The 12,227-nt window shown below is 55.8% G+C and overlaps 2 protein-coding genes across 2 annotated transcripts; both read right to left on the bottom strand.

The window, feature by feature from the left end:
• Window positions 1-221: 221 nt before the first annotated feature.
• B0T15DRAFT_405197 (fatty acid desaturase-domain-containing protein) lies at window positions 222-1,562 on the bottom strand (the record flags this gene model as incomplete). Its single annotated transcript, XM_062865286.1, has 3 exons — window positions 222-405; window positions 469-637; window positions 707-1,562. The coding sequence occupies 3 exons, from the start codon at window positions 1,560-1,562 to the stop codon at window positions 222-224; spliced, it is 1,209 nt and encodes a 402-aa protein (XP_062717453.1).
• Window positions 1,563-3,514: 1,952 nt separating this feature from the next.
• On the bottom strand, window positions 3,515-7,282 carry B0T15DRAFT_497389 (uncharacterized protein; the record flags this gene model as incomplete). Its single annotated transcript, XM_062867263.1, has 5 exons — window positions 3,515-3,600; window positions 3,660-5,426; window positions 5,480-5,767; window positions 5,834-7,057; window positions 7,174-7,282. 5 exons carry the CDS (start codon window positions 7,280-7,282, stop codon window positions 3,515-3,517), a joined length of 3,474 nt encoding a protein of 1,157 aa, XP_062717452.1.
• Window positions 7,283-12,227: the final 4,945 nt, after the last annotated feature.

Below are 12,227 nucleotides of genomic sequence, written 5' to 3'. Positions count from 1 at the left end.
GTCCTGTGTGCTGGTTGGTCCCAGCAGACAATTGGCTGAAAACATGCGCACATGCAGACAGACGACAATGGAATGAGGAGAAGAGTCTCTTTTCCATCGCAACCGCCCAGCCCAAGTCTATTCATTGTTTTTTTTTGTATCCGACTCTATAACCCGCAACCATGATGGTGTGAAGGTCCTCTATACAATCATCGTCCCTCGAAGCGTCCGTTCCCAATGGATCACTTCCTGTTCTCAGCCCACTTCAGCGCACCAGGCGCCGCGGGGTCGCTTTCCACGTACTTGCACTGCGTAAAGGTGGACCACAGCTGGCCGATGAAGGAGCGATCATCGCGGTGGTACAGGTCGCCGAGCAGCGGCTTGATCGCCTCGGTCGCCTCCTCGGCCTTGTAGAAGGGAATTCTCCTGTTGGCTGCGTCAGTATTCCGAGGGGCAAGAATGGATCCCGTCCGAAGGGCAAACACATACGGGAAGAGATGGTGGACAACGTGCGTATCGATGATGCCGTGGAAGATGTGCTTGCCAACAAAGCCGAAATCGCGGTCAACGGTGGCCAGAGCGCCCTTGACGAAGGTCCAGCTATCGGCCTCGAAGTGGTGGACCTCAGGGTGGGTGTGGTGCAGGTAGGTGATGGCAACTGTCGGGCTGTTGTTAGCTCACCGCACACACGAGACAAGCATCAGGCAGGATAACAGGGGAAACGTACTCAGCCAATGATGGACCCAGAAGTACGGTACGCCATACACCAAGAACACCATCTTCCATCCAACGACGGTCGACGCGAGGTAGAGAAGACCGCCGACGATGGCGAGGCCAAGGTCCGACAGCGCGATGTAGACAGCCTCGCTCGGGCGGAAGACAGCGCTGGTAGGCTCAAAGTGGCTCACGCGCCACCAGCTAGCCTCACGCTGCTGGCTGTCGCGGCCCGCGGAGACATTGAACAGCAGGTACATCTGCCAGCCAGCAAGCTGGTGCAACAGCAGCTTGGCCAGTTGCACAACGGGCACGTCCTCGAACAGCTCCCGGTCGAGATACAGATCCGCGAGCCTCCGCTTCTCGCGGTCCGCCTTGGTGTGCGGCACAAAAGCCATGTCCTTCTCCATGTGTCCCGTGAACCGATGGTGGCGGTGGTGCGAGAACTTCCAGCTGAAGTACGGCACCATCAGCGCCGAGTGCAGCGTCCAGCCCACGACGTCGTTCAGCCGCCGGTGGACCGAGAAGGCCCCGTGGCCGGCCTCGTGTGCCAGGATCCAAATGCCGGTGCAGACCAAGCCTTGGACATAGCCGTAGGCGATCCAGGCCGCCGTGCGCCAGAGAGAGCTCTCGATCTGGGGGATGAAGGTCAGCGCGGCCCAGCCGAGGGCCGCTGCCATGGCCACGTCGCGGACGACATAGCCCATGGACTGCCAAGTGGAGGGGACGAAGCAGTGGGCGGGGATCGCATCGCGGATGGTCTGGATATCGGGGTATTGGGGGCCGTCGGCGAGCTTGGTAGGTGCCAGTTTAGCCTCTCCGTTTGCCTTGCGACTTCTCGTCACTACCGTCGTGGTTGTGGTCGCCATTATGATGTTTGGCAACGGAGGATCTGTTGGGGTGGGCAGCGGGATGGGAAGAGCAGGTTCGGAAGGGGGAAAGAGAGAGGACGTCTTCACCCGCAACCAAGACGGGGGCCAGATGGCATTTTCTTCAGGCCATTCATCTCACATTCATCCTTTGACCGCCCTCGCCCCCTTCTGCCGCAAACCATGTCCGCATGGAGAGGGGTCCAGTCAAACGGACACGATAACCCCTAGCGAGCGAGTCGCATCCATGTTTGCTTGGCGGGGGGGCATGGTTTTAAGATTAGGTCCAGATCCCAACAGGCACAGACGAAGCTGATGGATTTTGGGTACGGAGTACGTACTCAGGATCCCTTTCTCCATACTATTCACTCGTCCGTTTCGTAAGATACAAGCGGCAGGCTGCGAGGTGAGTGCGAACTACCCCATATAGCACGCCGAGTATTGTGTCCTACCCAGCGTAACCAGTTTACCGCAATGTTGGTGAGATCTCACATTTTTCTCAGGAACATGTGAACTTTCAGGGTCCTGCGTTGCGCCTATCAAACCCCCTTGGGTCCACTAAAGGGGCAATTTACAGTGGACCCAGCTAGGCAAGGCTAACGGTCCAGAGGTAAAAATTCTCGAGCCAGTCGGCTTTGACAAGATGTTCCATAATAGGTAAGGCTTGAGCATAGGCTCTGCGCGTCTCTGGGTTTGCACGGCAGCGGCATAATAATAACTATCCGTTCCAGGTTTACACAAACTGGCAACGAGTTTGCCTCCTGGTTTGATGATAGGTACATACCCCCGTCGACGGAGCTCACTCCACTTGTTGGGAACATAGCTTGGCGTGCTTGGATGCTGCGAGCCAAAGTGTCGGTGTTGTGGAATGCCACCCAATCCTCAACTTGACCATTATGGGTGTCCAGATGAGCTCTCACTCTAGGACAAGCTAAGACAGGCGACTTGAAGTCAACTGACATTTCATTGCGTTTCGATTGTAACCCATTATACTCACAGCCATTTTTCACCCCCCCAGTACATTTCTTTTCACCTTTTCCCCATGCAGCTGCACCACAAATCGGGTAGCATGTCCATGCTGAAGTCCCAGCCCGAGTTCCCTGCCCTCTGTGAGCCAACCGGTCACCAAACACTCAACGTCATCTGCTCATGAACTCGTTATCCATGTATGTATACCATGGTCGTAAGCGGCAGCGCAGCTAGCCAGGTAAATCCCTTGGTACCCGGCTTGGGACCTCTAAACGTCCTCGTCTGCTCGACGGCGCTCCCTTCTGCTTCGCCCCGGAACAAACCCCCCTACCCCCGCAAACCAAATAAAACGTACGTGAAAGTTCGGCGACCTAAATGCCAACGTTTCTGCAACCTAAAGTCATGACCCAGTAGCCCACGGAAACCATACCAAATCCCAAAAGACCAAAAGAAAATCGCCATGCCATGACGCCGATAGCCAGGGCCTGCCGCAGGTCGTATGCCGCAAGGTCAGATGCGTCCATGGCCGTTCTCGAATGACCGGCGATAGAAGTTGAATGACCAGGGGTAATGTGGTGCCATAGAAGAAACCTGACTGGCGAACGAACTCCTGATTGTTGAAAGTCAGTTGCCTTGACGGGAGGCGCAGAGGTATGTGGTGAACGCGCGGAGGGCTTTTGCTGAACGGGAAGACTCTTCTGGGGAGCAAAAGTATTTGAGATTCTGGAAGGGCAGAGGGTGGGCCCATCACTGATCAGTGTCGGCCAGATCAGCTCGCCTAGGCGGTTCCTAAAGCGCCTGCACGATGCTGGATGTGACTGACACGTCCGTCTTGGCTACGTCCATTTGTAGTACGGCCGTATCAACCTTGCCGGCAGACTGCTCTGAGGCGAAAACTGAGCCGAAGGGTGTGCTTGAAATGAAACCAAGTTGTTCCCAGAAAGTTGTACAAGCGCTGGAGAGTGCGCGGAAGCCTACAGCTCTCAGTCGAGGGCCATAACCGACTTCTCTGCCCGGGCACGCATATGACTCGCGTGAGTCTCAAGGCAGGACGTGATTAGGCGGGTCACTGCAAGCCTCGTCAGCAGGCTGCGCGCACACGCGGAATCAGACGGCTCAACGACTTACCAGGCCATACAGCTGCTTTGTCGAACATGTAGGCCGTCGCTCTTAGCAGCTTGGCAGCATATCCCCCGCTGTTGTCCATCTGGAGTCTACCGTCCATGCCAGACGTTAGTCCCATACCAGCCGCGACGCCGGGCTGTATCATGTCCATGTTCATCTTCACTTCAGCAGCGCGAATGACGTCGTCGATCTTTCCCAGTAGCTTCACGTCCTCTTCTTCTAGCAGCATGATCGCTGGTACTTGCGAGAGATCAACATTGTCCCGGCCCAGAATCCCAAGATAGCGACCGACACGGTCCTGGAGCGTGGCAACCCACTCGGCTAGGACTTGAGCACAGTCGAAAACACAGAGCGTCGCTTGCAGAGGCAGTTCCCGGCTTGTCAAGTTCGCAAAAGTGACACCAAGCCTGTCGGAAGCCAAGAGAGCCTCGGCCGCGAAGAAGGCTGCCTTCCGTAAATGCTTCTCCCTGCGAGATATCGATCTGTTGTTGGAAACCTGCGCCTCGGACTGGAGCGGCTGCTGGGTCAGGGCAGGGTTGACGGTGCCGGAGAGCGCCAAGTCCGAAGTGCCCAGGTCCGCAGAGGAGTACTGTGTCGGAGAATCAACAGAGATGGAAGTTGTCCCGGCTGTGTTCGTTGCTTCCTTGGCGGTTGGGTCAGTATCGGAGACAGGCGAATGCTCAGCGTGTTGGATAATCTCAAGACCCCTTGCTAGCTCCTCCGCCATGCCGTCCCAATCGCGCTGCCAGAACTTCTCCTTAGACCGTGAGAGGTTGACAAAGAGGCGGACATAGGCGAGGTCGAGCAGTGGGATACAGTCGGCGGAAAGAGGCCCTACACCGTAAGGGTTTGGGCGCTCTGGACTGTGCTGTGGATTGCTTGCCCAGGCGGCATGCCATGCCCGAAGTGCCGGCTCGATATGACGGTGCATCTTTTCGGTTTCTTCGTTCGTCCAGACCTTGTTGTGGTGCCGCTGGCGCGTCTCCCAAATGTAGTTGTGGAGGGCATTGATCAGAACTAAACAGCCGAAGCTGCTCGGTTTCAGGTCGCTCCTGGGCAGGTCCTCCACATTCACCGCGGAACCGAAAGGTCGATGGAGATCCGTTACTGGACGTAGCTGTTGCTTCTCGCTCGTGCGCAACAGCTCCCCCAAAGCCTCATGGAACGTCATCCGGTTGTGGTTAGCTGCGGCAACTCCGCCCTTGGCCCGGAAGGCGGCGGCGCTCTGGGCTGCGAAGTACTCTTCGTCACAGGGGAGATCCAGCAGGATCTCCGAATTCGTCAGGGCCGGCGTGTGGTTATACGCGGACACTAAGAGGCTGGACAAGATGAAGACGGCATAAAGGGTTCGTTTCCGCTCCTCCATGGCCTTCCAGCACAGCCACTCGGCCTGCTCGTCGCCATGCCTCCGCCCAGAACCATTCCAGCGGCCGCCGCCATCTGCATCCGCCATCTCGACATCCTTGACCCCTTCAACGCGCAACGGCCTCAACAACTCAGCTCCGTGCGCAAGACTTACTAAGGCGGCGGCGTGCGTCGACGCAATCTCTCCGGACCGCTTGTCCCCGCAGTTATGACCATATACGACATTGAGAAGCATCGCCTGAACCAACCACACGGGAGTCTCGACGGGGGATTCCTGCTGCTGTGAATTCTGGTCCGACAGGGGAGTGCGCCGGATGGATTCTGCCTTTCTTACGTTCGCCTTCCTCCTCTCGTCGAGATACAACTGGATCATCTTTTGGCCATCCCAAATAATTCCATGGACGCCTGGTGTTCCAACTCAAACAGGGCGCCAATGGCCGCCATAGAAAGAAGCAAACACCCGCTCCCATCAATGCCGCTATCTCGCCCGTTAGCCAACAAGTGCGCAGGAATCTCGAACGATAGCGTCGGTGTATGAATGAACGGCAGGTGCGGATGGAAGTATCGTAGGTACGCTCCGACGTATCGCTGGAGGTCTCGAGTGCTCGGTAGTGTGCTAGACTGATCGGAGGAGCTAGGAGCGGTGGCGGTGATCGGGGGTGGCTGAGCGGTGATTGGGGACGCCGGCGTGGCGAACGAGTATCTCCGCGTACCAAACTGGGACGCCTGGGAGGCTGACAGGGCACCTAGGATGGCATTTCTTGTTGAATCAGTGATTGTCGAGACGGGTAAGGTGCCATGATTATTAATACCATTCATCGAGGAGGGCGTCTCTGGACCGGCACCGAAATTGAGCGCTTGGTTCAAATTCTGGCTGTTCATGCCCGAGAGCACTGTCGGGCTTAGAGAGCTGAGCGAGGGCGGTGGTGTTGAAAAATAGTTGTCCCCCATAGTCTTAGCCGACGACGGCTGTGGAGACAAGGGCGCACCGTTTAGGAGGTCTGGGAAGACAGAGCTGCTCACATCGAGAGCAAAGGGATTGGTCATCTGCGGCGGGCCCATGATAGACGGCTGCCACATGGAGCTCGTCGAGGCATGGTTCGACCCGTCCACCATCACGTCGCTAATCCCACTCTGGCTAGTGGTGCTAAGAGCGGATGGCGAGGAACCGTCCACGGCTGTCTCGGTAGGACCATTGTTGAACGACATCTGATGGTCGAACCCCGTCACCCAGTCATCCAACGACCCGCCGGACATGTCAGGCAGGCCGTGGGGGGAGAAGGGAGTGAGCGGGTCCATAGCCATCGAAGGCGGAGAATCGCTGTAGTGAAGGGCGTTAGGGTTGATGGTGGAGCCCGACGAACCCCCGAAGAACAAGTTATCCAGTTCGAACTCGGTGCCGAAAGCCAATGGCGGGGCTGTCCTAAGACCGCTCGAAAAGTCCAGGCCGTTCATTCCATGTGTCTCCAGCTTGGGAAGGCCGAGCGGAGCTCCGCGATGCGCTAGGGCCGCAGCCATGCCATAGGGTTCGAGGCCATGGGTTGGCAGGCCGATCAGGCTTGGGTGCCGGCTGTGTGTAGGGGGCATTCTCGACACCTGCGCATTGGCCGCAGCAATCATCTGCATGGCGGAGCCGTCGATGTGACTGATCGTATTCGCCCTGGGCCGCATGGAAGCGGCCGTGTTGTTGGCAGCAGAGGCAGCACTCGGACCAGCGACGCTGTTCTTCCGAACCCGGCTGGCGCCCTGCGTCGGCCCGCTGGCGCTCTCTCGGCGATTGCGCGGGCGCGACGACGGCGTCGTCGTCTGATGTAGCTTCTGCTGATGGCGCAGAAGCAGATCACGGCGAGCAAAGCACCGGGAGCACTCGGGACATTCAAACGGCTTTTCCTTGGTGTGGGACCGCTCGTGGCGTTTTAGATGCTCCAGGCGGGCAAAGGAGCGCTGGCATGTGCCGCAAACGTGGGGTCGCGGCTTGTCTGTCTTGGGCGGAGGGAAGTTGGCGGGGGTTTTGGTGTTGACCATGATGGTCGAAGCTTGCGGATCGGAAAATAGCTCGTCAGCCATTGAACGCGAGGTGTAATGCCACGATTGAGGAGCAAAGTTGCAAATAAGGGGTTGGTGTGGGTAGTGCTGTGTGTGGCAGACCTACCAGCTTCGTCACCTGCGGGCGCACTGCCGCCTGCAGCAGAGGGCGACGACGAATTGGACATGGTAGCGACAGCCTCGAGCTTGCTGCCAGCGTCGCTTGACACGGTCATCGTTCTGAACCTGGAGTTTGAGGGGATTTCGAGTAGCCGGGCAGGATCACCTCAGGTAGTTGAGTGGGGAGCGGCAAGGCAGGGACCGAAAGAGGCAGCGACAGCGGCGGCAGCGGAGCGGTGGGGAGCAAAAGCTATCGGAGAGGGAAAGACAGAGGGGCTCAGTGACGAGGTCGATAGTCGCATGCTATTTTGCCTGGCAATTCAATTGCTGGGCTCTATCCTCGTCTGTTCAGTGATGCTGAGACCGTTCTTCAGTTTTCAGTTGCTCAGTCAACAATCGCATTCCGCTCCGGTGCGTGGTTGTGTTAGTTGCAAGAGCAGAGAAGAGGGCTGGCCCCCGAGGCAGCTCTGGCTCGGTGGAGGCGGGAATTGGACGCCCGACCCCTGGAGGAACCCTGGCCCGACGGCGAAACTACTACTTCGTGGGCGGAAACCCTCCAACCAGTAAGCAAATGCTGCTGGATTGGCAGCTCCAGCATGGCGGCTAGCTAAGCCGGGAGACAGAAGCACAGTGTGAGCGCTTCATGCAGAACTGTAATGTAACGAACGAGGCTGGGCACTTCTGCAGATGCACAGACGAGACAGACGGCGTCGGTACCACCTGCCCACACCATCCCGAAGCAGGCAAAGAAGCCGCGTGGGTCTGCAACACACCATTGATGCAGAGCGGTCTCGTGGTACCGGACCAATACCTCAATCGCGAAGGCGTAATGGGTGATCTGTGCCCAACGGCTCCATGAGCAATGGTGGTTAATATCAAGTCAACAGTACGTGAAGTCGTCAACGTCCGGGGATACCACTAATCTGTGACAGAGTAGTGTAGTGTAACTATTCCGTAATATCACAGCTGCTTCAAGTTCTGTATCGCGGCATGCAGGCAGCGATCAAGTCGACCGTGAGTCAGAGTTGCCCTATGGTGGGTCGGTTTGTAATCCAACCTTACCCAGGAAACGAAGACGAGGGTATCTGAACACCAAGAAGCAATTACAGCATTGCAGCGCACCCATACACAACTTTTTGATACCACTATGAGCAAGAAGGCTGTGAGTTAGCTTTGACTGTCTAGCGCTCTCTCCCCGACGCCGCTCATCTGGCTACGTAACGGTTAAGTCGCTGACGGTTTGCCACAACTGACTTTCCACGCACGATTGTAAACACGCGTTCAACCCAACGGTGCCTCTCCTGAATATGCAAAGGTGCTTCGAAGTAGCAGCTCTACTCGAGGATCCTCTCGCCCGCCGGCTGCCGTTCCTGACCCGTCGCCACCCATGCAGGGCATTCTGCAACTTGCCTGTTTCGATAGCATGGCTCCTGCATCTTCCAAGGCTCCAGGGCTGTTTGCAGAGCAGATTGGTGGCCATTGTGTGGTGAACCGGGCGATCGTTTGTTCGTCCGGTCCGGTCATCATGGACCCTGGGCCTGCCCTGGGCCCCTGGTGGGCTTCTGCTGCATGGCGTTCCATCTGACTGCTCGGTTGCGGTTGAGCTAACCTCCTCAGAGTCTAGTACCCATCTTCTGCATCCTCTCTGCCTTCACAGTGCGTAAACGGCGTTTCATACATTATGTCCGATACGGTAAGTAACAGAAATGAGATGCAGCAATCTTCAGGTTGCTCCTAAGATGGTTTGGCACCTACACTAGAACGAGGAAAAGCTGGGTTGAACATTACACCAAGAACACAGGCAGGAAAGAACCAGTCAAGTGGTTGGTATTGCAAGCGCAAGGTATCATGCTCCCCCGTTAATAACCAAATATCGCCATTTTGCGCCGACTTCCTTCCTAGTGTGGATGCTATAACAATTCGACATCCGGAAAAGCGCGGCATGCGACATGAACTCGAGCGATCCGTGTTCCCTGCTGAAAGACTGCTTCCGGCTGTATGCGGCCCGGCTCCAGGAATCAAGTCCCAGCATACCACGGAATAACACCTATGGCAAGAGCACATCATACCTGGATCTTGACCTTCGTATCGTAAACCAGATATGCTCAGCCCAGGCGGTGACAGACTCGGCGGCCTCGGGTCAGTACACAGGAGGTATTTCTTTCTTACCGAATGAGCATGGCGTTGTTAGGATCGTCGCCCAGCTCTGCTATTAATATCATTATTATCGCCGGCCCTGCTCCCTGTCACTGCAGCGAGTCCATGCTCGAACTGGTATAGCACGGCGCGTTACAAAAGCAACTTGCAGAGCTTCACAGTCCTTCCAAGGTCACGCACAAGATCCGGTCCTTCGCCCCACCAAAAAGAGCCACCGTAGGGCGCCGTAAAGTGGCCAGAGAACATGTTGAGTGAAGAGCTTCCAGGTTGCCCAACGTAGGCCCGAAACCAACAGTAGGGGATGACTTGTTTTATTGGGGCCTGTCAGGAGATTCCTGCTCCCGTCGCTACGATGATCGGCCGCTCCAGAACCCAGAGCTCCTCGCGGGCGACTTTGTGATATCAAGCTCGCACCGCGGGAGCCTGACCGCTCTCTCATCAGACTCCCGAGGGACGGGATGATGCTTGCCCATAGACTCCATTTGGGCAAAGATGGTTAAGTAAAGTGGGATGAGTTCTACTGTGGTATGATGGGTAATAAAAACCTCCATGCGGGGTACCCTCGCTGATTCAGGCAATGATACCCGCTTATTTCTACACTAAATATACCAAACCACTAGCTAGTATTTTGTATGCATCCCGTTGGCTGCAATAACAGCTTTGCAGCGCTCTGGCATTGAGGCCAACAGCTGCTTCAAGTAGTCGTCCGGCAATGCCTCCCAAGCCTCCTTAACATATTCGCGAAGCTTGTCATACGAGGGCCTTTCTTCAAGGCCATACCGGTCTTCAATCCAGTCCTTCATCCAATTCCAACAGGACTCGATTGGGTTCAAGTCTGGTGAGAAAGGTGGCCACTCCATCACAACAATGCCTCTCTCCCTGAGATCCTCCTTCGTCTCTGCAGCTATATGCCCTGGAGCACTATCTTGCATCAAGATTAGATCTTCACCAAGCTGTGCCTTACACATCTGTATCCAGCCATAAATGACAGGGACAGTTCGTGCGCGGTACGTCTCAGCGTTGATCTTCCCCCAGTCCTTTTCCCAAAAGAGTCCAGGGCCTTTACCCAAGCCAGAGAAGCAACCCCAGAACATCCAGCCTCCTTTACGTTGATGCTTTTCCACAATGCAAGTAGGATCCCACTCTTCGCCTTGCCGCCGGGTAACATATTGCTTCCGATGTGGCCCGCCAGTAACCCAAGTCTCATCGGTCCAAAGGATCTTTGCCCATTGTTCAAGGGTCCAATGTTCATGCTCTTACGCCCAAGCTAAACGGAGTTGCCGGGTTCGTTCGGTAATCGGTGGCTTCTTACGAGCAACTCGCCGGCGGAAGCCGAGTCGATAAAGGGCATGCTTGATCACCCAAACGCCGAAGACCCCAGCGAAGATGATAGCCGAGAGTTCGAGGAAGCCCATTCGACGAGTCTTTTTGCTGGAACAAACAAACTGAATAAGCTCTTCTTCTTGCTCTGGCGTTAATGTCCGAGGCCGGCCAGTACTCCGGTAGGCAGTTGCATCAGGAGCGCGAATCGCAGTCCGGATCTGGGCCTTAGTATAGCCAGTGATACGATGGATCTCAGCTTGGCTTTTGGCTGCATCGAAGTATAAGACTCGAACGCGTTGGCGTTGTTCGGTAGTCAACTGTTTCGTACCACTTGACCCTTGTGGCCGTGCCATTGTATTGCTGGATTGCGTTGACTGCGTTGACTACGTTGAGTGCGTCAACTGCGATGACTGCGTTGAGTGCGTTTAACGAGAAACGAGATGGCTGTCGAAAAAACAGGGGGCTCGATAAGTTCAGCTGATTGGTCAAAACGCGTCGAGTGTTGTGACCCACAGGTACTTGACTAGGGGGTTTTCTTTATGCACGCGACCACAGTACAAGCCCACGTGAAACCCAAAGATGGGCCCAAACCAGAAGACGCGGAGCCCCGGCAAATTAGAAAACCCAATCAAGGTCTGCATGCGGTGAAAGTTACCTTGAATGTGGTTCATACCAAGCCCGGTCAGACTTCGGCATCGTGCGCGTCTTACCCACTCAGGTTTTCATATCTTCTGTCCATGAGCAGATAACAACCAGACGAAGCCGCGCCTCGGACCGGCCTCTATACCTAGTAACGGGACAGAATTGGGGGTTCGGGCGACAAACTGAAGGGATCGCCGGCCTTGACCAGAGGTCCGGAAACGGGACGTCCTTTACGGGCAAGCCGTGTGCCTCGGAAAAAAGGAGTTGCGAAAAGAGATAGGTTCTTCCAGCGCAAAAGGATACCTTACTCACCCGATTAAACTGATCGCTTTCATACAATATATAAACATATAGCCATGTCTCTGAATCTCCCCTCGTAAGCTCCCGATCGTCTTCTCGTTCCGAATTGCAAGGCAAGTTTCCAATGTAGAAAGCTGTATGCGGAAACGTTTTACCCCGCGACGGTCCGCGACGCGATAAGGGATGGAGGGGTCAACAATTCAGATAAGGCACATCCAATGCTGTCGCGGGGCATTTGTGGTCAGAGCTCCCAAGCTCGCTCCATAGTAACCCCTCCTCGAGCTTCACTCTCCGATGGAAAACCATGTGAACTGCGACTACTTAGTCATCCAAGGAGGCAACCACCAAGCGAAATAAATCCATGAAGGGGTATGTAGATTCTTCATGTTTTCAGCGTTGGTAGGAGGTCAGCCACCGAAATCTCACCGCACTGCAATCATTGATCGGGTTTTTCCAAGTCCTGTCCAGCCCAGCCAGCTGTGTGAACAGCCCCGCACTGATCCAGCAGGGCATCCGAAGTCAACACCAAGCCATCGTCACCCTCATACCTAGTCTTCTCTACCCTGGGCGGCCATCTATGGGACCACGTCTCGGAGCTTGAAGCACCAAGCGTGACATCTTCGCTCCAGCAACACAGCC

This window comes from Chaetomium strumarium (assembly GCF_033439665.1).
Source record: "Chaetomium strumarium strain CBS 333.67 chromosome Unknown B0T15scaffold_8, whole genome shotgun sequence".
Classification (NCBI taxonomy): Eukaryota; Fungi; Ascomycota; class Sordariomycetes; order Sordariales; family Chaetomiaceae; genus Chaetomium; species Chaetomium strumarium.
The sequence above is the reverse complement of the archived record's forward strand: the minus strand, read 5'-3'. Positions and strand labels throughout refer to the sequence as shown.